The 22,647-nt window shown below is 43.2% G+C and overlaps 1 protein-coding gene across 1 annotated transcript in view; it reads left to right on the top strand.

Moving 5' to 3' along the window:
• Positions 1-1,542: 1,542 nt before the first annotated feature.
• AFG3L2 (AFG3 like matrix AAA peptidase subunit 2) overlaps positions 1,543-22,647 on the top strand; it is a 37,835-nt gene continuing 16,730 nt past the window's right edge. The window contains exons 1-10 of the mRNA XM_075585390.1: positions 1,543-1,785; positions 4,345-4,435; positions 5,172-5,249; positions 5,845-5,966; positions 9,829-9,981; positions 10,957-11,031; positions 13,718-13,842; positions 18,304-18,574; positions 20,435-20,572; positions 22,276-22,429. Coding sequence (XP_075441505.1) covers positions 1,678-1,785; positions 4,345-4,435; positions 5,172-5,249; positions 5,845-5,966; positions 9,829-9,981; positions 10,957-11,031; positions 13,718-13,842; positions 18,304-18,574; positions 20,435-20,572; positions 22,276-22,429 — 1,315 coding nt within the window. The 5' untranslated portion in view covers positions 1,543-1,677. The remainder of the gene's footprint in view (positions 1,786-4,344; positions 4,436-5,171; positions 5,250-5,844; positions 5,967-9,828; positions 9,982-10,956; positions 11,032-13,717; positions 13,843-18,303; positions 18,575-20,434; positions 20,573-22,275; positions 22,430-22,647) is intronic.

Here is a 22,647-nt window from a genome sequence, read left to right as displayed (position 1 = left end):
GGGAGGATCAGCAGGCACCCGGTCAGACGGCGGGAGGCTCTGTTTCCACAGGTCTCTACTTCCATCAGCTAGTCTTTTGCATACCGGGTGACCGTCCCCGCTGCCCGAGTGAGGAGGGCGAACTCCCTCTGAGCCCCGTTCATGCGGGGGAGTGTACCATCGATTGGCTGGAGGGCTATCCCGACGGAGTGCAGGTGAGGTGGGGGCTACACAGACCTCACACACACCATCGGCTTTACCCACGGGACACTTGCTGCTTATTCTTTATGCACACCGGTTTTGGCTATATTATTTATAGCACATATTACAGGACATTGCAGTATTTTGTAGCATCAGCTTGGGGGTCTCCCCCTTTTTTCTAGCCCCAAGGATAGGTGTTTAGGCCTACCGGGTGGGTAGTGGGAGGTGTTAACCCCTTCATTAGCTTAGCAGTAATAACCGCTAAGGTAATTAAGGGGTTAAGGCCACCTGCAAGCCCCAGCAAAGCCTAAACACCCACCAAGGGCCAAATACCACCTTCACCCACCCCCGCTACCCACAATAAGCATGGCACTGGTGGTTAACCCCATTATTGCCTTAGCGGTTAGTCGCTAACGTAATGAAGTTGCCTGTAAATTAATTTTTCATGCATCCGATTCATGCTGGGGGTCTCCGGTGGTATTAATGGATATTAGCTCCGGAGTCTCCTGGCATCAATCCGATGCAGGAAAAATGCTCATTGGCAGCTTTTCACCACCTTCTTGCCAACTTTTTGTGGCGGGACGATTTGGAGAGGAAATCTCAATTCTAGAGCAGCGATCAGCCTCGATCAGCTCATCTGGGCTACTAGAATTGAGCGAGTTTGATAAGATGGCGATAAGCGGCTATAAGTGGCCTATCACCGCCAATTTTTTTTCTCTGCAAAAAACCCCAGGGATTTTTGCTCTTTCACTGGTTATCGGGGCTTACTGAATCGCTGTAGGCTTTTTTGGCGATAAGGGGCTTATCGCTGCTTATAGCATGAGGCCCTAAATGTGATCCTTTTAAGTGGGACACCATCTTTCAATCCCAGTGTTGAATCTTTTTTCTTTGGGTAAATTACTTATCTTGTGTTTTGGTTACTAAAAATTACATTTAGCTTTAGGCAGCGGACTGTGTCTGAAATACTACAGTACAATGCAGGGTACACAACACGGCTTAGAATTATTAACAATAAAAATACACGTAGTATTAATTGCCACAAAGGGTAACATGCTAATTAAAAACATCCAAGGACATAAAATAGGAATAATTAGAAACTGAAAGCCTGTGTATCACAGCTAGTTATAGCTTAGCTTACAGTAGCTTCACCTCTAATCGTGGGCAGGTATATAGCAAAGTCTCTGCTCTGCAAATCTGAGCAAACACATAGCAGCAGCGAGGTGATAACACAACAGCAACCATCCGAGCGCTACCGCGGTCACCGAGCCACGCCCCCTGCGCATTGCATTTGCATAACGCGTTCTCTTTCGTAACACTCCTGTGATCTCATTGGCTGTGCGTCGTTATGTCACAAGTGCACGGGGTGGAGTGCCTGCACGCAGGCTCTGTGGAGGTCGCATTGGGAGAGAACGCTGGGTGATTCCAGTTCTGTGCGTGTATGCTGTCTCCTGACGTCACAGTGGGACCCCGGAACCCGCGCCTTGTTGCGGCCGCTTGATGGCGCACCGCTGCCTGCTGCTGCCCGGGGCCAGCCGGGCCCTGACAGGGGCCCTCATACCCCTACTGCCCGGCTCCCAGCGGAAAGGGGCCTGCTGCCTGCGCATGGTAAATCACCTCTACCTACCTGAGATGCGAGGGGGGGGGGAGGGTCACTATAGGGAACTGGGAACTGAGCTACAAGTATGATATAAGTGCGTATCAAGGTGTCGGTTGTCACGATATAGGAGGCTAGTCGCTAGTGAGTGTTGTCACGATATAGGAGGCTGGGGAGTTTTAACGTTCATGAGTGGCAAGTGAATGTTGTCACAATATAAGAGGGTGGCTGAAATGTTTGTGTCACGATGCAAGAGGAGGACAAATAGGGGACGTTGTCATGATATGGCTGGACTACTGACTATATAGGGACTTGGTAGCTCTCCCGTCAGTGAATAGATTAACATAACATGCAGACCTGCAGGAATTAAAGGAGACATGGTGAGACCTGGTGGTATATCTCATGCATGTGTGAGATTATAACCTGATTTTTTTTACAGTATTTATTTGTTAAGGTTTTTAGGGACGTTGGAGTGACCTCGGCAGCAATACTTCTAAGTATGTGGTCTGCAATATTGCTAATCATTGATAGTGACTGGTTTGGAAATAAAGGACTGATATAGCCCACCAAAGTGTCCGTTTGCAAAAGGAATATTTTCCAGCGGAGTGAGTACCTTTTAATTGTAGCCGAGGCGGAGACCGCTGTGATGTTTTCTAGAAACTCAGTGAGCCAATAATCTGCGATGGGCTGAATTGCGAAAGCAATGCTATACTCTTGTCCTCTGCCCAGAAAAGCTCTTCTGCTTGTAAATCACAGTGCATACACAACCCCGTCTCGTTGCTCTATACAAGTCTTCCACTGACAAAAATATATAATAATGAGGGTTGCGGTCCAGGAGGGGTAGTTGGCGAGCTCCTACCGAGGTAAATGACAGGAAACAAGCAGGTATTGGCGGTGCAGAGCCGATAAATACAGACATGGGGTGCCGGTTGCACAAAACACTTTATTGGCACATACACACAGCGAAGAGAGCCACTCTAGGGCCTCGTCCAGGGGGGTGCTGAGCGGTCGTGCGCGCTCATGCTGGCCGCTATTAAACACATTGCGGCAATGTTTGAGCAAGCGCCTGCACCCGCTCAGAGCAAGCAAATTTGAATTTGCCGCTCGCAAGCGCGTCACGTGAGCGGTTCGCCCAATGAGGGCGAACAATCTGTGACATCGTGGCCGCGCCCCAGGCGAGCGCGCGCATAGCCGGCCACGAATCGCCCGGCCGAGCAGGGTGCAGCGCATGAACGCCAGCACGCCGTTACCTGCCTGGCAGCAGCCTAACGTGTTTCACACTGGCGCTTTGACAAAGCCCCAGTGTCGGCGAGAAACGTGTTTAAAGTTGCTCTCTTCGCTGTGTGTATGTGCCAATAAAGTTTTTTTTGTGCAACCAGCAGTCCAGGTCTGTCTTCATCGGCTCTGCACTGCCAATACCTGCTTGTTTCCTAAGAAGTTTTTTAGGCTGATTTGCTTTGGTGATCGGGCACTGCGGAAACTTTTGCTTTAGCATTTTTTCCTCTGCTGAGATTGGAACAGGAAAGTTAGGTTTTGGGAAGGAGAGGAGTTCTTGGTGGTCAGTAGTGTTATATCTTTACTGCTGCAATGTAAGGTTTTGGGAAGCGCCAGTGGGTATCTTTATCCTGTGACCTGAGGGCATACCTGCATATATAAGCAGCGAGGTTATACACAGAGACAAGAGTTGAAGTCATAAAATGATATATCATGTTCTGGAACCCGCCCCCCCCCCCCCCAAAGCGTTGCTTTGGCTACCCGATAAAGGACCCTGAGAGGGTTTGAAAGCTTGTAACATACTGTATCAACTACTTATTGGTCCAATAAAAGGTATCACAACACCTATTCCCTCTCCCTCCTTTGTTACTACTATGTATGCCAATTGACTGAAAAATTAGCAGGAGAAAATGATGATCGACAATATCAAAAGAAGCAGGTATGTTTGAAGGATGAAGGGTGATTAATAACCTAAGCACCCTGAAGGTGTTGGTCTACTGTGGTAAGGCACTACACACCTTTGGTTAACTCCCGTAGGCTTCATTCACACTTCAAACTTCTGAATCAAATGACCTGCAGTGCAAATAGTGTTACAAAAAATATATAAGTTTGACCGCAGGAGCTAATGAAATGTGCAGCATGTCCCCTGCATAAACAAAAAACAGTATTCCTAGGAATTTCAGTGACTTCTATTTCTTAATAGGAACCACAGAACCATATGGAGTGAAGTGGGTAATGGATTTGAAAACTCTCATGTTTTTTTTTTTGTTTTTTTTAATTTTGAGTAGCAGTTGTGGCCAATAATATTACTGTGATACTGGGAAAAAAATGTAAATACTGTTTAGATCTCACTTTATTTTTCTTATCTTAGACTCCACTATTAGACAATGGTTTCTTGCCTGATAAAACAATATCAGCTTCTGCTACTGCTGTTGACCATTAGCATAATTTAGGAGGTACAGGACCTTTCTGACCCCTTCCTTCTACTACAGTAGTTGTAGCCCCCAGTGCTAACCTCACTTTGAAGAGTAGTACAAGCCCCACCATCATTAATATACATTGTTTTTTTCTTTCAGATACATGCTCAAGTTGCCACTCCAGGCAAGGACTCTTTGCTGGCGAATGTCATCAATGCGTATAGAAGACTCTGTTCTCCGCCTCCGAAAGGTATGATTGGCAAAGTGGCCTGCAGCTGGTAAATGGGAGAAAGGTCCAGCAGAGGCTTAAAACATATTTTCATATATAAAGGAAACCTCAAATCCACAAATTTTTAACATTAGTCACAATATAAATTGGTTACAAATTGGGATTTGTAGTTCTGTATTTTAAGTCCTACTGGCAAGACTTAAATTATATTGTCACCCAATGTCTGTAATGTAAATATCCTCTCTTAAATGCATTTACCCATCGTTTTAGTTTGTGTTTTACATGGATTAGTGCCGAAATTGTATTATTGAAACAGGACGAGAGCGTAAAAAGAGAAAATGAATCCCTAAACGGTGACATTTATACTGTGCCTTTGAAAGATAAGAGGGGAGGTACTTACTGCTTGTTCTTATAGTCCAAACTTTATTTGGTAATCCAAGATTTATCTCCCACGTTAGCATTGTGAGAGCTTGTGTTCTACCTGTCACTACATGTCAACAGCGTTGAATTATGGTGTCACGTAATTATTTTCTATATTGATGCAGCATTTTATTTCCTTGAATTCAAAGAACATTTGCATTGTTGTTACATTTTATTAATATTTACCCTTGTATTGTCTGTGAATATAAAATATTTACCTTGCAGTAGGGAGGAAAGGGACGGTTACGTAAATAATAAAAGGTAGTGACTGTATAATAATGTGCCAGTGACGCTGCACCCATGCTGACTTTTTTTTTCTTTTTTTGCTCGCATACAGGTTTTGATAAATACTTCCCCAATGGTAAAACTGACAAGAAGGCAAATGATTCCAAAGAGACCCCCAATGAAACGAAAGGTACTGTAACCTATTTGGAGCTTCTCGAATGTTTGGGCAGATTACATTTAATTGGTAAACTCGGCAGCGCAGTGGCTATTGTAAACGAACTGGATGCCCATATCCAGTGTTCGACAAACCTATACATTTGCTCGCCCCGGGCGAGTGGATTTAACCCCATGGCGAGTAAATATTGGCCCAAGCAGCACACGTTTGGTACTAGGTGGCGAGTAGATTTTATTGTGTGGCGAGTAGATTTTTTTGTGTGGCGAGTAGATTTTTTTGGTGATTTGTCAACCACTGCCCATATCGATGCATAGCAAATAGGGCCCAAATGCTCACTTTAGCTTTTGTGTCTTCTCAGGAATGCTGAAGCACTGTCTTATTGCAGTGACATTTTTACGCCATTATCTTTTTCAGAACAGTTATGGAAATGCATTACTGTTCTGTTGTCACTAGGCTGATACTGCAGATTAATTGAAGAACATGCTTGCAAATATTATTCACCTCACTTTTTTTTTTTTTTTCTCTCAATGTATTTTTGGATATCCGGTGGTCAAGAAAACCCAATGATATTTCTGCAGCATGTAACCAATTACATTATCCTTTCTTCTAGAGGCCAAGCCTAATGACCAGCGCTCCTCGGGTGGAAGCAATGACTCGGGCGGAGGTGGCAAGCGAGGCGGAAAGGGAGGTGGAAAGAAAGAAGACCCCACTTGGTGGTCAAGACTGCAAAAGGTCTATTTTTTTTTAATAATAATGGTCTTTCGTACGTCTGTCCGTTGTCGACATGCTGTATTGCGATCCGAGTACATGCGTGGATAAGGCCATCGCACACTGGGAAGTTCTGTCAAATATATTTTGTAGCCATGTCGAAATTGGATAGCACATTTTTGCTGAACTTCACAGTATGACAAAGCTGCTTTCATTGCATGTGCGTTATGTGCTGGGCAGATCATGCAATTTAGCAATGATCATTAGGGATTTTTCCTTGACGCCCCCTTTCCCCTTCAGTAGGGACTAATGTCAAAGTTCACAGCAGGGAGGACGTGTCTATCGACCGCTACCCCCGGCAGTAATGATACATTCTGTTGTTGAACAACCATATTCTAAAGCAATTGAAAAATAATAGAGAACGTGTGTGTGTGTGTGTGTGTGTGTGTGTGGCCAGAGAGACGACAAGAAAATGATAACTCGGGACGTTTTCTATTCCATGCGCGTCTTCCCATGGCAGCACACGCTATGGCATAGAGCCGTGTATATGACTGAGCGCGCACACCGGAATATACAAAAAATGTATATATGCAGAGTGCTCCCAGCTAATGGGTGAAAGCTCCAATTTACCATCAAAGCCATAGAACAAAAAACTTTTAGAAGGATGGCATTTGGATACAAAAAAAACTTTGTTCAATCATATGCTTCAAGAGCTTTAAAAGCCGCCAACATTGCGGTCCATGACATGGCCTTTCTCAGAGCATTAACAAATAGCTATACCGACACAATTTATACACTTGCTAAAAATCACAGCGGGATGCAGCGTTCCGGAAGCCACGGGACGTCAGAGGCGGCAGCAGTGCACCAAAATTCCCCACGGCTGACAGACGTAGACACGCCTAACACTAGGGATCAGAACGTTAGACTGAACTGCAGTGTTGAGCAAAAGTGAATTTATTGGAAAATGTTTCCACAAACTTCCATTACATAAAACACACAAACTCATCCAACTGGGGTAACCTAAAGTCCTAGGTGCAGGGACCTCCGTCTGGAAGCTTACCTCGATATTCGTTCACAACTTGCGCCACTGTCCTCTGTAGTATGGGCAGCACTGCCTGGCTCTCCGCTGGCTAACAGTATTTAAATTCCCTGCTGTTGCTTCACTCCCCACAGCGCCGACCAATGCTGCACACACAGACCGCAGCAGCACTGGATGCTCCAGACTCCTGCACTGGGTCTCCTTAGTTCCCTTCTGCTATCTACCTGTCGGCTCTTCCTTTACAGGAGTTCTGCCAGTCCCCTGTCAGCACACACCTAAACAAAGAATATCCAGTCTGGAATGGCTCTCGGGGCTGGGGAGAAGGCGTATTTATACCCCTGTCCCAATCGGGGAGAGGCCAGTTAGTCTGGGTAGGAACAATATTCCTGGGCTCCTGACACAGCCCTAGACCCGGTTGATGAGATTACTGGGGTTTAAGGTGGGCCAGGACAATGCTATACAATCCCCTTCCACAGACAACCCATGCAGATACAGCTTTCTTACAGAGGAAGTCCACTCAGCAGGTGGTCGACCTCTCCCTGGTGCCTCAACAGTGGGCCTAATACAATCAGTGTCCAGGCCCACAATGGCAAACTCTGATGTGATTTGCAGCTCATAGAGAATGAACCCCTACAGGTCCCCACTACTGGACAGGACTGTACATCACTGTTTTATAAACTTTAAGAGAAACATATATAGGACTGATACAATCAACTGTACATACATAAATAATTACATCATATCATGGATAGGTAGGGGTTATAATGGGGGGCTTTCCCTTTATTTAAAAGCAGTCAAATCTACCTCTATGATTACAGATAATGTCTTGTTTAACTTCCCTATAAAATGCAGATCTCTCATTAAAGCTTTATCAAAATCTGTGGCAAAATTCCCCCTTGGTACTGTACAGTTTGATGGAATCTCCATTTGAACCTATTGAAGAGCTATATCTCCTGAAGGTCTAACCTGGAAATTGTCATTTCTGGTAGCAGTTACTTTGGCTAGCAGGATAGGCGAATTGCATGCTTTATCTTGTGTACAGCAAATGAGAAATACCACTTGTGAGCACATTCGCATGTCTCACAGGTCTGCAACCCTACAGCCAGGGATTTTGGGTAATCACATGCAAATGAAGAGTGGGTCATGCTTTATCATGTAAGGAACCTTAGATGTATATATTTCCAGATTAGGCGGTAAGAAGTTCTGTTTTGGGTTTCTGCTCAAGGTGGTTTCTCTCTTCAATTTAAACCAGCAGATAGTGCTGAGATCGCTATCCTAACCCGCAGAATGACCAAGGAAAGATATTGCATAATTTGGACTTGTTCAGAATTCCACAGTGCTACCTGAGAAGAACTATACATATTAGGCAATCTGATTAGGCTTCCTGTATTGTACCAGCAAACAAGAAAAGGTTACGCAGCTTTTAAAGTCTTTATAGCCATGTAGAGGCTTTTAGCGTTTCCTGGGAAGATTTCCAGGAAAAGGAAAATATTTGTCATTTTTGTTTTCCTGTATTCTTCCATGCAGCACACAATTTTCCCACTTGTAAAGCTTTTTTCTGTAAAATGTCCTTATTTCTCTGTCTTCGATTAACCCAGGATAACAAACCTCAGCAATTCTGGTCACATCCCATTAAAAAGTAATCTTTATTTTAAAGATAAATACTCGCATACAAAAATAGTACAAAATGGCGGTGACGTTCCAAATAAAGAATAAAGATAGTTGCATAGTTTTCTGTTTGAGTGGGATCCTTGTATTTGATCTTAATATCATGATAAAACTTCTCTCCATCTTCTGATGTTATCCAGTCTCTCCTCATGGTGGAATTCTTCTGTACCTCTCCTGTGCTACCCTGCTACATATTTATACAGATAATATCCTTTAGTCGGCTCTTGTTATCAATAATTCTTATTACCAAATCAGGACCTTCAGCTTCAAATTGATGTCATCTGATAAGGAACTGCCCACGTCTCCATACAGAATAACCTAATCTGGCATCTAAGAACTACTCCTGCCATCGCCTTTTCCGGTTGCATCAGCTCTAACAGCAGTTGTCCATAGTCACTCAAATGTCACCTAAACAACTTCTCTAACAAAGAACTCTGGACAGCTGCACCTGCACTTCCCAATGTAACTGAATTTTGATTAGAATATGCGATATAATATGTATGAAAGAACCATCAGACAATATACTTCATACTTTGCCATTTTGTCTTCATAACGGATTCATACATATTACAATATAATTCTCACTGAACTCGATTCCTTACATTTTTCCTTTTTTTTGGGTAAGGGATCATTGCTTGGCTTTCGATGGTTACATGACTGCAAAGTGGGGAAGGTGACAATGGCCGCATAGCCTCCCAGCTGTGAACTTTGAACTTTTTTTGCCTACTGGAGGGGTAACGGGGCATCATCCCATAGCACGTGCTGGTAGACTACAGTAAAGAGAGAAGCGGAATGGAATTTTCAGTTTCTTTAACCCTTATACTGCTGGAGGTGCCTTTAAGAAATGTGTATATACAGTGCAGCACCAAATTGGCTAATTCCACAACATAGAAAGAGGCAACATTTTCAGAAACGTGCCAACTTGCATCTTATAGTGTTAATAAAATTGCTGTCCACTAAAGCGATTTTTTTCTTTTTTGCTCTGTTTAGGAATTCCTCCACTAAACAAAATGTATGACCTTTTATTTCCTACACTTATGCCCAGTCCCCCAAACAGAATGTAACTGCGTGTTCCGTAAAGCTTTGTTCCATTCATCTTTTCATGCGGAAAAAGAATAAGCGTTGTGCTTTTTCTGATTTTGAAATGCATTTGCAAGTTCTTGTTCTCTGGTTTTGTAGGGTGAAATACCGTGGGACGACAAAGAATTCCGATTTTACTTCCTGGCGAGCTCTGGTTTATGGGGTGTCATTACATACTACTTTTTCTTCAGGAATTCTGGGAGAGAGGTCACTTGGAAGGACTTTGTCAATAATTACCTGTCCAAAGATGTGGTGAGTAATATAGCTAGTTGTGTGTAGATGCGTACAGTGAAATCTGTGATGAAGAGACAAATATATTGTACATGTTTTATTCGACAGTAGAACATACTTTTAAGCCACATGTTGGATGAGACATTCCAAATGTTCAGTGTCTTGCACAGAAACCAACTCCGACTTTGTACAAGAGAACTTCAACAGATAATTACCTTGGGCCATTATTTACCCTCTCGTATTGGCTTCATGGTTACCTTGTTACCTAAAGAGATATTGGATCTGTACAAATGAATATTACTATTTTTTTTTTAACCAGTTCTATTCATGTATCCGATGATACGTTCTATACAGCCATAGTTTCACTTGCCTAACAAATGAACAATAGCACAGATTGCCGAACCTACCAGAAGCGAGCCAATATCTACTACTATTTTAAGGTACAGCTGTAAAGAACTGCAGAGCTGAGAACAGGATGTTGTCACTTTTTTTGGACATATTGCCATTGGGAGCAGCTCCTACTTGTGTCTGTGAAATATGAAATGTATATGTGCCAAATTAGTCTAGAAGTATGAACCAGGGGCTGTGAAGGTTAGTTCTTGGGGGGGCACCAACATGTAAATTGGTTTTCCATTTCTCTGGTAAACACCTACTTAACCAACTAACCTGACTGGAATCATAACCAATACAACTTGCTTATTTATGTATTGCCATGAAAACCTGCCCCATCGGTAGCCGTGGAGAACTAAACTTGTGCTCTGATATACAGATATGTACAACACACACATGCTTTTTCTGGATTTGCCTATCTGCCTAACAGAGTATAATGACCGTGCTAAAAGAGATGCCAGCATTGTTGCATGGCCATTACTTAAAGATCGCATCATAAATAAGGTATTGTTTCGAAGCCAATATTATCCTAGCGCTACAGTTGTACATGATCAATTAATCTTTGTCATTAAGTTGAAAATAATCTGATCCTCCTTTATTTTTTAGGTGGACCGACTAGAGGTGGTAAATAAACGCTATGTGAGAGTCATCTTTACGCCAGGAAAGTCTCCTATTGATGGGGTAATAATTTAATAGCATGTTCTTATATAGCACTGCTAGTTTTAGGTAGCGCTTAACAGAGACATTTTGCAGGCACAGGTCGCTGCCCCGTGGAGCTTACAATCTATGTTTTTGGTGCCTGGGGCACAGGGAAATAAAGTGACTTGCCCAAGGTCACAAGGAGCCGACACTGGGAATTGAACCAGGTTCCCCTGCTTCTCAACTCAGTGCCAGTCAGTGTCTTTACTCACTGAGCAGCTCCTTCCCTCAAAGTAGTTCTTTTTCACATACGCATGCAATTCTTTATTTAGAGAAAGATGAACGATTAAGTGTGGCAAGATTTGTTTTGCGCTCCTCTCAGCTATTTTTAGCATTGAATTTCTGGGTTCTCTCAAAACTGTCATTGCATTGCTCCAGCCTCCCTTTGATCCCTACTTAACTCCAGCCCCATAATTAAAGCCGCTTGTTACCATTACTTGGAGCAGAGATTGAATGTGCGGGTCAGGCCCTCATCCCATAATGCACTTTGGGGTAACGGCTGAACAGAAGTATACCAAAGTATGCAGCTATTTTGCTCCCTGTATGTTTCAGTTTAGACGTTCGGGCGTATCCATCAGTCATGGAGGAATTTAGTGAAGCAGCTAGTATGATGGATTTTTTTTTTAATCAATTATAATATCAGTTCAGAGTAGTGTACATTAATGGCGCGATAGAAATAAAGACCTACGATACAATGTAGGGGGCGCAAAGCAGGGAATCTGAACTGGAGGATTCATACATTGCAGCAGACCATTGCAACGGGGTCCAAGTCACAAACGTGGAGCTGGCAAGTCGAGGCTGGTCAACTGAATATATGAACGTTCTGTGCCATTGTAATTATTATTATCAGAATTATTACTCATATACCCACTTTCTATATAGTTATTATTATTATTTTTTTAAATGCATTAATCGAGGTCACATCATGAGGCTCAGTATAAAAAATTATTGACATTCCTGTTCCATAGTGTCATGTTAGCCAGACAGGTTACAGGACGAGCAGATATAAACCTGTTTTTAGTGGCAAGTTAAGATACTTTAAGCAGCACAACTGGTAATTTTTTTTTTTTTAATTGGTTTGAAGTGGGGGGACTTCTTGGCTGATCCATGTTAATTTCATCTCTGGGGACCCCCTGCTCCCCGAGATGCTTGCCTCCGTGGGGCGGCCGGTATCTCTCTGCGGTTTAAACGTCCTGCGTTACATGGGCCAATAGGAAGCCGCCAGGTAGGACATCGTGGCTTCCTATTGGCCTGTGTGACGCATGACAGTCGAGTCTGGCATTTCGATAACCCCACTGAGCCAAACCGGAGCTGCTACTGGCACCTCCTACCGAAGCAAGGATCTCGGGAAGCAGGGGGTCCCCAGAGCTGAAATATAAGGTGGTTCAGCTCCGGAGACCCCCGACTTCAAATAAACGTATAAACATGCATATATCTATCACAAGTGTCGCCAGTTCTGCTACTTTAAGTAGCTACAATGGAAAGGTGGGATGGAATCCCAAAAGCAGCGCTTCAGCGGATGAGATACACCAATAATTGGTATATGTTATAATCAGGATATGGAGAAGTATGTTTACAATTGTAGTAGTATTGGACCCAGTGCAAACGCAGGAGTGTATAATCAGAAATAATGTCTTTTGGTGAGGGACTGTTTAATGCCTATTGGCACCTCACAAGACAATAGAAACTCTTACCTGCTGCACTGTACCGGTCTACAAGTCCCCTTGAATCCATTGATTGGGAAATTACAATACTCACTAACATAATCTTCACTCCATCGGTGCGTGCATCACGCAGAATAGATACACAGAAGCTTGAAATCCAAAGATTTGCAGCGGAGCACAGCTGAGAAATGGGGCCAGCACCAGCAGTTGGAGGGTTAAAAATAAATATTTATTAAAGCATGGTATAAACGGGGGGGGAGACAGTGTGTTCTGTCTCCCCCCCCGTTTATACCATGCTTTAATAAATATTTATTTTTAACCCTCCAACTGCTGGTGCTGGCCCCATTTCTCAGCTGTGCTCCGCTGCAAATCTTTGGATTTCAAGCTTCTTAAGTAGCTACAAAGCTACCCTTCTAAAATCTTGCAGACTTTAAATAGTTGAAAGTGTTCCCTTTCGGGGGCTTGTGTATTAATGCAATATTGGAGCAAATGGCATAATTTTGGTGTTGCACCTCTGCATCTATGTATCGAGGGCTTGGCTCCAGTTTATGCACTGTGTTTCTGCTTGGTGATTGTCAAAGGGAGGCGTTACCTGAAGTGCAGATTATGACATGTATCAAATTGTGCTCCTCTGTGCTCTCACTTTCTGTCCTATCTGCGCTACATCTGCCAGGTCTGTGCTTCATGTTCTTGCTTACAAAAAAAAATAAAAAATAATCTGCGTCAGTATCTGTAGCATATAACACAAGTTTGGAGCAAAAGTGTGTGTGTGTGTGTGTGTGTGTGTGTGTGTCCCTCGTGCATTGAGGGACAGCAGTGTAACACTCTGCTCACCCCTCCAGCAAGTCCATGTGTGACAACTAGTCCTTTATCTTCTTGTAATCACACCGTAGAAGGCACAGCTTGACTGCTCTGTGCTGGCATTAACATGAACTGTTCAGCTCGTGATATTTCTACTCTTGTTTTCTTTCTTTTTTCCCTGTTTTTTTTTTTTTTTTATGTAGCAATATGTGTGGTTTAATATTGGCAGTGTGGACACTTTTGAAAGAAATTTGGAAACTCTGCAGCAGGAGTTCGGTATAGAGGGGGAGAACAGGCTACCTGTGGTGTATGCAGCTGAAAGTGATGGGTAAGCATAATGCTGTGCATTTATTATCCAAGTTATATGTACGGCCACAATTAGGAACAATTAGCATAGAAGGCAGTGATCTGTTGTATTTGTGCTAATTACTTGCAATGGCATAGTGACACATTTTGGTGAACTTCTTCTGTAAGCTGAGTTTAGGAAATACCTTTGTATGGACTCGAGATAAAGTATGCCCTTCATTATCGTTACAGAAAGTGTATTGTGTTCGTATATCTCTATATCGATATAGATTTAGATATATCTCTTTGCTATTGCTTGAAGGAGCCGTTCCTCTTTGACACTCCCCTTTTTTTTTAAATGGATGGGAAGCAGGGGGTCCCCAAGCCTGAACCGCATTCATTTCAGCTCCAGGGACTCCCATACCATAGAAAGTGCCGCCGGTATTGCATGGTTATTTTAAATCCCCCGTGTCAAGCAGGCCAATAGGAAGCAGCGACAGATGTCGGTCTGGCTTCCTATTGGCCTACGTGACTCAGAATGCTTAAACCTCCATTTTGTTTCCCCTTGATTGGGCAGTTCTGGTGCTTCCTTCTGTGTGGTAAGTATCTTGGGAAGCAGAGGGCTCCCAAAGCTAAAGATAGCACGGTTCCCATGCATGTAAAAAAAAAAAAAAGATGGATGAACTCCTTTTAAAAGTAATTTTACTTTTTTTTTTCTCTGCTTGAATTGATTTTGTGTAAGCGGCTTTGCATCTGTAAAGTCTAGACAAGGTTTTCCAAATACTGGGCTTTCTTGAGACGTTTGACATTGCTTTATAATGCTGCGGTAGACATGGCGAAGCTCCAGTCAAGTAACATGTAACAGATCAGAAAATCAGCCTAAGAAAGCAGCAATCCTTCTTGCTACTTTATATTTATTTATTTATTGCAGCATTTGATCGGGGGCCCTTTTGGAACTTAACCAAGCCATTTTATTTACCAGTTTAGTTACTGGTGTTTTCACTCCCTTTTGGTTAAATCAAAATGGCTGCCAAATCGACCAAGTCCTAAAGCTTAAAAAAACCCAATGATTTTGGCTCTGGGAGAACCGCTGGTAAAATAGTGAGACTCAAACAATAGGTAAAATGGCCAGAATTGCTGCTTTATATAGCGCATTAGTATCATTTGGTCATACATGATGCAGGAAAGCAGTGAATCTTCTAATATTTTATTTTAAAATAATGACAGGCCTGTATATCTTATTTTTTTTTATTTGCCGTTTTTTAATCATTTTTTGGACCACATATAGTTATGTAAACATTGTTAACTTAAGACACGGGTGTGTTTTACTGTTTTTATTTACTGTGATAGACTTTATTACCGCAAGTCTTTTTTCAGATGTGTACTGCGAGGAAAGCTTATGTACAATTTACTTCTATTAACAACAATTCATGGTCCATTAAAATGTATAATTGGCAGTTTAAGCATCTTGTTTTCTGCAGAACAAGCCTGGCTGCCACAGTTCCTTTTTATTTATTTTTTATCAAACCATGTCAGCTCATTTATGTTTATATAATGGACCCATCATATATGGTGTGTTTGATACGTCATTCAAACCTGTATGTTTTGTACATTAGCTAATGGTGTTGTGGCTGCCAAACAAAAACTGAGACATGATTGGTAAAAGCTATAAAAAGCCTCTACTGTAGAGAATACGTCACTAAACGCCAGAGAAAATATGCCAATTAAACCTTACGGTGCTTGTTTAACTCTCATGGATAATCCACAGTGGAAAACAAATAAGACACCCACATATATTTTTTTCCCCCTTTGCTTTGTGATCCTCTATAAAGACTCCAGACGCCTGCATTTCATAGCTCTGGTAACTTAACCAGGTAAATGCAAGGAACCTACATGTATCGCGACCATGTGTGCGTGCTGTATGTGCGGGAAGGTGTCATTAAGCCTTTGAGCATGCCACACTTCCCTACTATATACAACAAAAACATGTCACTTGGCTGCATGCTTTATGATAAATATTTGAATATACAATAGGCTAGTATATTGGCAAGACAAAATACATGATGCAGTAACGTCACATACACATTTTCTTCCTTTCGCAATAAGCTGGTCATTTCTCGCAGTACATTACTTTATACTGCTTCATGTTTGTTCAACGCATTGTGTTTTGACTTAACTTTTTCTTCATCATATTGTGTCTGGAAATTGGTACTTCAAGCAGCATTGGCAGGTTATTCAGTCAAAATGAAAGGTTCCACTACATATTCCTTCTAATACTATATTTAAATAAAATGTATATAAAGAATAAGTTATTGTACCCCTGTCCAGGTTTTCCACGAGTATGTACTCTTTTTGTAAACTTATGTGAGGTTTTAGGGTTTGTACCAATTAATCTCTTCTGCCAGCTCTTATCTGTTATTGCTTCTTGATTCTTCATTGCTTTGCCTGTTGTACCCATCAAAAGCCTTTCTTTACTGATCAGTTCACTTGCATCAGGCGGGAGAGATGTATTGCACATATTTAAAATGGGGTTGTTTGGTTGAGGGCATAATTTAGATCCCAACTATCCTTGTTAGATCCTTGTGAGACCTATGTTTGCAGAATTAGACGGTCACCAGAAGAAAGAGGTATAAATGTGTATTGTAGTGTCGCTCGTTTCTGATGTATTGTAATGCCTTTCACAAAACCTGCAACGTTTTACATGCACCACAAGCAAAATGTATATTATAAGCTCTTCCACAATGCAAGGGGTTCCTGTCATTTTTAAGACCATTTTGCTTTCCCCATTTCTCTTCTGGAATTTGGCATCTGCATGGAAAATAATCCTGGCTGCAGAGATGTTTAGACTAATAAATCTAATCATTATAAAATCAGAGATTGCAAAAAAGCAGACGCTACAGAATCACCACAGTTGATTTTAAAATGAGCACAACATTTATTTTGCTCTTTTAAAGGTGTAGTTTATCCTAGAACCAAAATGAATCAATGACCATTTAATTAGTTAACTCTCGGTGATTGACACCTCTAACAAAACGCCAATTTGCTTTCCTCTCGCTGCTCTGTTTTGTGTAATATGTGCTACATAAGAGTTTACACAGGTGAAGCCCCCCTTCCAGGGGCGCAGCTATTGCCCGTGCTCATGGGAGGCTCGCTCTGGGTTGCCGTCAGGGGGGAGAGCTGGGACATTTGGCCCAGCAGTCTAGCCTACGACCACAGAATTCAGGGCCCCCTTCCTCCTCCAGTCCCCTTAACACCAACTTGCCGGCTGGATCGGGAGCTGCGAGGGGGGAGATGAGGAAGGGGGGGGGGGGGTTTGCAGAGAGCAGGCAGCAGAGACTGGGGGCGGGACTGAGGCAGAGAGCTGCAGAGCACTGCCCGCCCCTGCTCTGTGACATCAGGGGGAGGAGTTACTATGTGCTGCTGTGGGAAGTATGCTGTGTACTTGTGTGTCACTTTGCTGTGTGTGTTTCAGTCTGTCAGTGTGTCAGTATGCTGTGTGTTTTGTGTGTAAATTTGTCAGTTACAGTTTACTCTGTCAGTGTGCTATTTGTGCCTCAGTTTCTGCCACTAAAATAGTTTGTCATTCTTTACACAATTGTCTATTGTCAACTGTATTAAAAGATATTGCTGTGCAGTATACTGTACACCAGTGTTTTTCAACCACATGTGTGGGAGGGAGGTTATTGTAGTGTCCGTGTAGGTGGTTATTCAAATTTGTGCATGGGTGGGTTGGGGGGGTACTATATTGTTGAGGAAGAATTGTATGTGTGTGTGGCCTGGGGGTGGAGGGGAGGGGAGGATTGAGGGAGCTGGATTGAGTGTGGAGGGGGGGGGATACTGAGTGATAGCTGGGGGAAAGGGGAAAAAGAGTGAGAGGAAAAAGGGGTTAGTGAGGGGGGGGGAGAGATACATGAGGAGAGAGGGGTGAATAGAGCAGGGGGGGGGGAGCTCGCAGGGCTGCCAACACGGGGGGAAGGGGGCGATGGAAACTTCTGAATCTACAGAATATGATCACTCGTAATGGGGCCCTGAAAAAAAATTTGCCCTGGGGCCCGCGCATCTAGCTACGCCACTGCCCCCTTTTTTTACTCCCTTCTCTTTATTGACATAACTTGGTGGACTAGAGGTAGAGTAAACCTACATACTCCTCCCCCCCTTCAGAAGTCCCAATAAAAAGACCATTCTTGATTTCACAGAAAAAGAAACCTGCTGCATTGTAGCTGCAAATTTGATCCACAAGTCTTCCTTAAAGAAATGGTATCTCTCAGGGATTGCACCTTTTAACCTGTTTGCGGGTTATGTTGCCTGCAACTCTGTGTAGAGCGCTGCTCTGGACCTGCAAATTGAGTAAGAGTCTGTGGTGAGAATGACTAGCTCTGGCAGTCAGAAGGGGCTATATAAGTTGGAGAGAGAACTTCTTTCATTTGTGGAGAGCTCAAACTTGTTTAAAGCCCTTTTATATGGTCATATAAACGGTTTGTGATGTATACATCTTGTTTCACAGCTCCTTTCTTCTGAGCATGCTTCCCACAGTCCTCATCATCGGCTTTCTTCTGTACACACTGAGGAGAGGTCCAGCTGGTGGCCGGCCGGGTCGGGGCATGGGAGGGCTCTTTAGTGTTGGCGAGACAACTGCCAAGGTGCTCAAGGATGAAATTGATGTGAAGTTCAAGGACGTGGCAGGATGTGAGGAAGCCAAACTGGAGATCATGGAGTTTGTCAATTTCCTGAAGAATCCAAAGCAATATCAAGACTTGGGTGCAAAAATCCCAAAGGTAAGTTCTGGCTTTTCATGTACTTCACTGAGCAGCGCATGCGGGAAATGTTTACCTTTTTTTGAGGAGGAGGAAGAGGGGGGGGGGGGGAGTAAGCCTCCTATTTTGTTACAGTAAATGAGAAACATGAAATAATCAGGTGAAGGGCTTTGAAAACCGCACTGGTTTCTTCATGTGTACTGTTGTGGAAATATCCAAAGCTTTGTACTCCTGTGAAAAACCCTAATGATGGTCCTCCGAAAAGGTGTGAAACCCTACAAAGAATCTACGTTGCAGGAGTACGCAAACTATTATATAACCGATTTTGTGTCTATTACTGAGTGCCAGACCCATAGAGGTCCGTTAACTCGGGGCTCATAATGGGATGTAACGGATGTTATTTTCCCTGAGGTTAACACACATCCACAGAGCTAATTTGTATGCAAACAACGGCCATTGTATATTTAGTTGGCATAGGGCTTAACGCCATGTTAAGTTGGTACAACTTTGCGTTCTCTTCAAATAAGATGAGAGAGAGAGATTCATTCCGTGACTTCTACACCTCCCTGAAATGCTCCTTTATGAAATAGGTGGAGAGATACCTGTGAAAAAAACTTAAACACATTAGAGATACCTGGGACATGTGCTAACTAAAATCGGATGAATATACTTTGCATCTCCAAATTGTCACATTTCCCAGGTATCTCGTGTGTGCACTTTTTTTTTTTTTTTTTTTTTTTTCTTCACAGGTAACTCTCCACATAATTGTATAAAGGAATGTTTGGGGAGGTATAGAATGCACTTGGTACTTTACAAAAATAGGAGTATTTCTGCACCCTCCTCCCTATCAAGCAAAGCCCATATCTCGGGCTGAGGATGGGAATTACGCCATCTGTAGGTAGGACGAAACGCTGGACTTTACCGTGATGGTTATATTTCATTGACCTTTGTGGATGTGCTTTATTGGGAGGGACCAGGGGTGGATTGGAGGTGAAATGTTGGCCGGACATTTCACTTAGCTGCTGGCCCTCCCGCGGCGTGGTGGCAATGCGTTGTCATGGCGACGTGTCGCCATAATGACGCAGCGTCACATGACTCCACGACATCGATGGAGGAGGGCCTCTCCGGAAAAGGTAAGTCTTGCACAGGCCCCGCTCTCTCCCCATGTGATCAGTTTCATTGTTGTGGGGAAGAGCCCGGGGCCTCTGTAATCGCAGGGCATAGCGCAGCACTGCACCGTGGGGGGTTGCCTCTTTTTTATTTGTTTTTCTCTCGTTAGCCGAATGTTCGTTATACTTGATGCAATACCCTTTCTGACCGAAAACAGGCGTTTTGCGTTGCGTTATAGAGCTTTGAAGAAGCACGTTGATGCATAACGTAGCTCTGTAGCTTGTCTAAAGATTCATTTGAAACTTATTAAAGGAAATACGTTTTTGCCATTACTGTGGGGCTTCTGGAACATTTGGAGAGATTACTGGGACTGACTTATTTCCTGAATACCTGTACATACAAAATTAAGGTGTGTTTTTCCAGTCTGTGTCCTTTGCATTAAGCACTTCCCCCCCCCCCCCTGCTGCTGCACCTTCAAGGTCTTTGTTTTTAAAATAGTAGTATATTATCATATTGTATAGTGTAAGGTTTTGTTTTTTTACAGGATTACAGCATCGCAAATATAAAATGTTTTATGAAACCATTTTAGGTTTCATTCTCCTTGATTGCGCTCCAAATGGGTTTTCTGTGTGTGGTTGTTATAATGGTGGCATTCTTGAATACATTGTACTGGGCGGTCAATGGATTGCAACATTCTTCAACTTTCATCCTATAGAAGAGAAACGTTTGGAAAAATGCAGTAATTGTTTGGCTTTTTTTTTTTTTTTTAAGGGTGCAATTTTAACAGGTCCGCCAGGCACTGGGAAAACACTGCTGGCAAAAGCCACGGCAGGAGAAGCCAACGTCCCTTTTATCACGGTCAATGGCTCTGAGTTCTTAGAGATGTTTGTTGGTGTTGGCCCAGCCAGAGTAAGTCAGCGGCATGATTATCTGTATATCGTATGCACTGTGCTTAGTCGTTGTCTCTTTTTATATACAGCTCAACCCCGTTTTATAGCGAGACCAGTTATAACGCGGTCTCATTCTGTGGACCGCATTATAACGGGGTTCAGCTGTATTGTTTATAATGTCACGCTCCTTGTAATAGCCGGATAAGGTATCTTGGCTCTCAGTACAAATGAAATGATACTGCAGTATTTCATAAATGATCTGACTATGACAACCTTGTCTGTGCCATCTATTTTCGAGCAATACAAAAACCATACTGGACCAGCACTCAAAAAGTCAATTTATTTTCAAGCAGATATCGCAGCTAAAATAAATTGTGCTCTGCAAAGGGGAAAAATATAGTTGAAAATATTTATTGCTTTTTAATGTGGAAAATCTTTCAGTACAACTAAATGATATGAGTGCACTTTGTGTGAATTGTCATTATGCTATAATAAATGTTACGTTTTAACAGCCTATGTGTGCACCACTAATGTGCTTCTTGCTAGAGATCGGATTCTAACACAACCCTATCTCTATTTTTGAAAATACATTTCATTTTAGCACATAGGTGTAGCACCCAGTGTCTATCTTGACACTTTAGGCAAAAATCATATTTACATATACCTATTATACATATTCAGTAGCGAGCGGTATATTCCTCCTTTTGGTGTTGACGTTTAAAATAACAGTTTTGCTGCATGTTAATACCGGTTCTTTAGAGTAAGGGTCCCCAAAGTGTGGAGCCGGAGAATTTCCAGGGGGGCGCGGCGGCTACAAAGGTCCCCCGCTCTACCCCAAGGCATTTAAAATGAATGCTGGGGAACCGCACGAGGCCTCTGCAGCTTCTCCTATCTGGTCTTCGGCGTCGCGGGGTCACGTGATACGTCACTTCCCATGCCCCCGGGAAGTAATGTGATGCCGGATCCGATCGGGGGGGGGGGGGCGCGAGCCGAAAGGTGAGCAAGCAGGGGGGCGCAGGATCAAAACTTTGCGCACCCCTGCTTTAGAGTATTGGTCATACAATTACAGTGAAGCTGAACTCGTATATGTGAGAGGGAGTGAGCGTTGTTTTAGGATTTAGTGGCAAGTGCTGATATTACCTGTAAGAGCTTATGTCATAAGTACCAACCACAATGGTAAAATCTCTGAAACAAGACAATGCAGGAAAAAGTACATACTGTATGCTTGAACCTAAGGCTGAGTCCATAGAAGGATCGACAGTGAGCTGTGCGGACGCTCCGCGATGAGCCCCGTCATCCTCCCAATTAAGATGTCTTGAGAGGGGGTTTCCGCGAGCGTCCGCAGGCGTGCTGAGGCGCAGGGATTTTTAGCCGACATCAGAAATTGTATCTGAGTGAGTTGTCGGCTGAAAACCTCCAATCACAGCGAAGCAGGGTGACGGCGCCGTGACGTTGTCGGTGTTTCGCGGGCTATTGGCCCCATGACATCAGTGCTCCGCCTCCCGATCGCGCACGCTGGCTCGCCTGCAAGTCCATACAATCACTCCTGATTGAGCAGGCGAGCCTCAGCGTCAGCGCGGTGGAGCACTGTCGGTGCTTCTATGGACGCAGCCCATTCGACATTGAAGTGGATCTCATTCATTTCCTTGTTGATTAAAATTTCCATAAGAAGAAGACCACAGGCGCAATTTCAAGTACCATTTTAATTGTTTCTCTTTTAAGGTGCGTGACTTATTTGTGATGGCTCGAAAAAATGCCCCTTGTATTCTTTTCATCGATGAGATTGATGCAGTGGGAAGGAAGAGAGGGCGTGGAAACTTTGGGGGACAAAGTGAACAGGAAAACACGCTCAATCAACTCCTTGTAGAAATGGATGGTAACCATTCAATTCTTCTTCTTTCCTATGTGATGGGCACAGATTTTCTCATACTCCATTGGTTCTCTCTGCAGATCACCTTTCTGTATTCTGTACAAATCCGGGCCACAGGCCTGTCAATAGAAGCATACAGTATTTAGCCCATATTCTTCACTGTACAATATGAATTGGCTTTGTTTGGGAAGGGAATACCTGAGATAGTTGCAGTAATTGAAAGA

Source organism: Ascaphus truei, chromosome 2 (genome assembly GCF_040206685.1).
Source record: "Ascaphus truei isolate aAscTru1 chromosome 2, aAscTru1.hap1, whole genome shotgun sequence".
NCBI classification, from domain to species: domain Eukaryota; kingdom Metazoa; phylum Chordata; class Amphibia; order Anura; family Ascaphidae; genus Ascaphus; species Ascaphus truei.
This window is presented reverse-complemented; position numbering and strand designations above follow the sequence as displayed.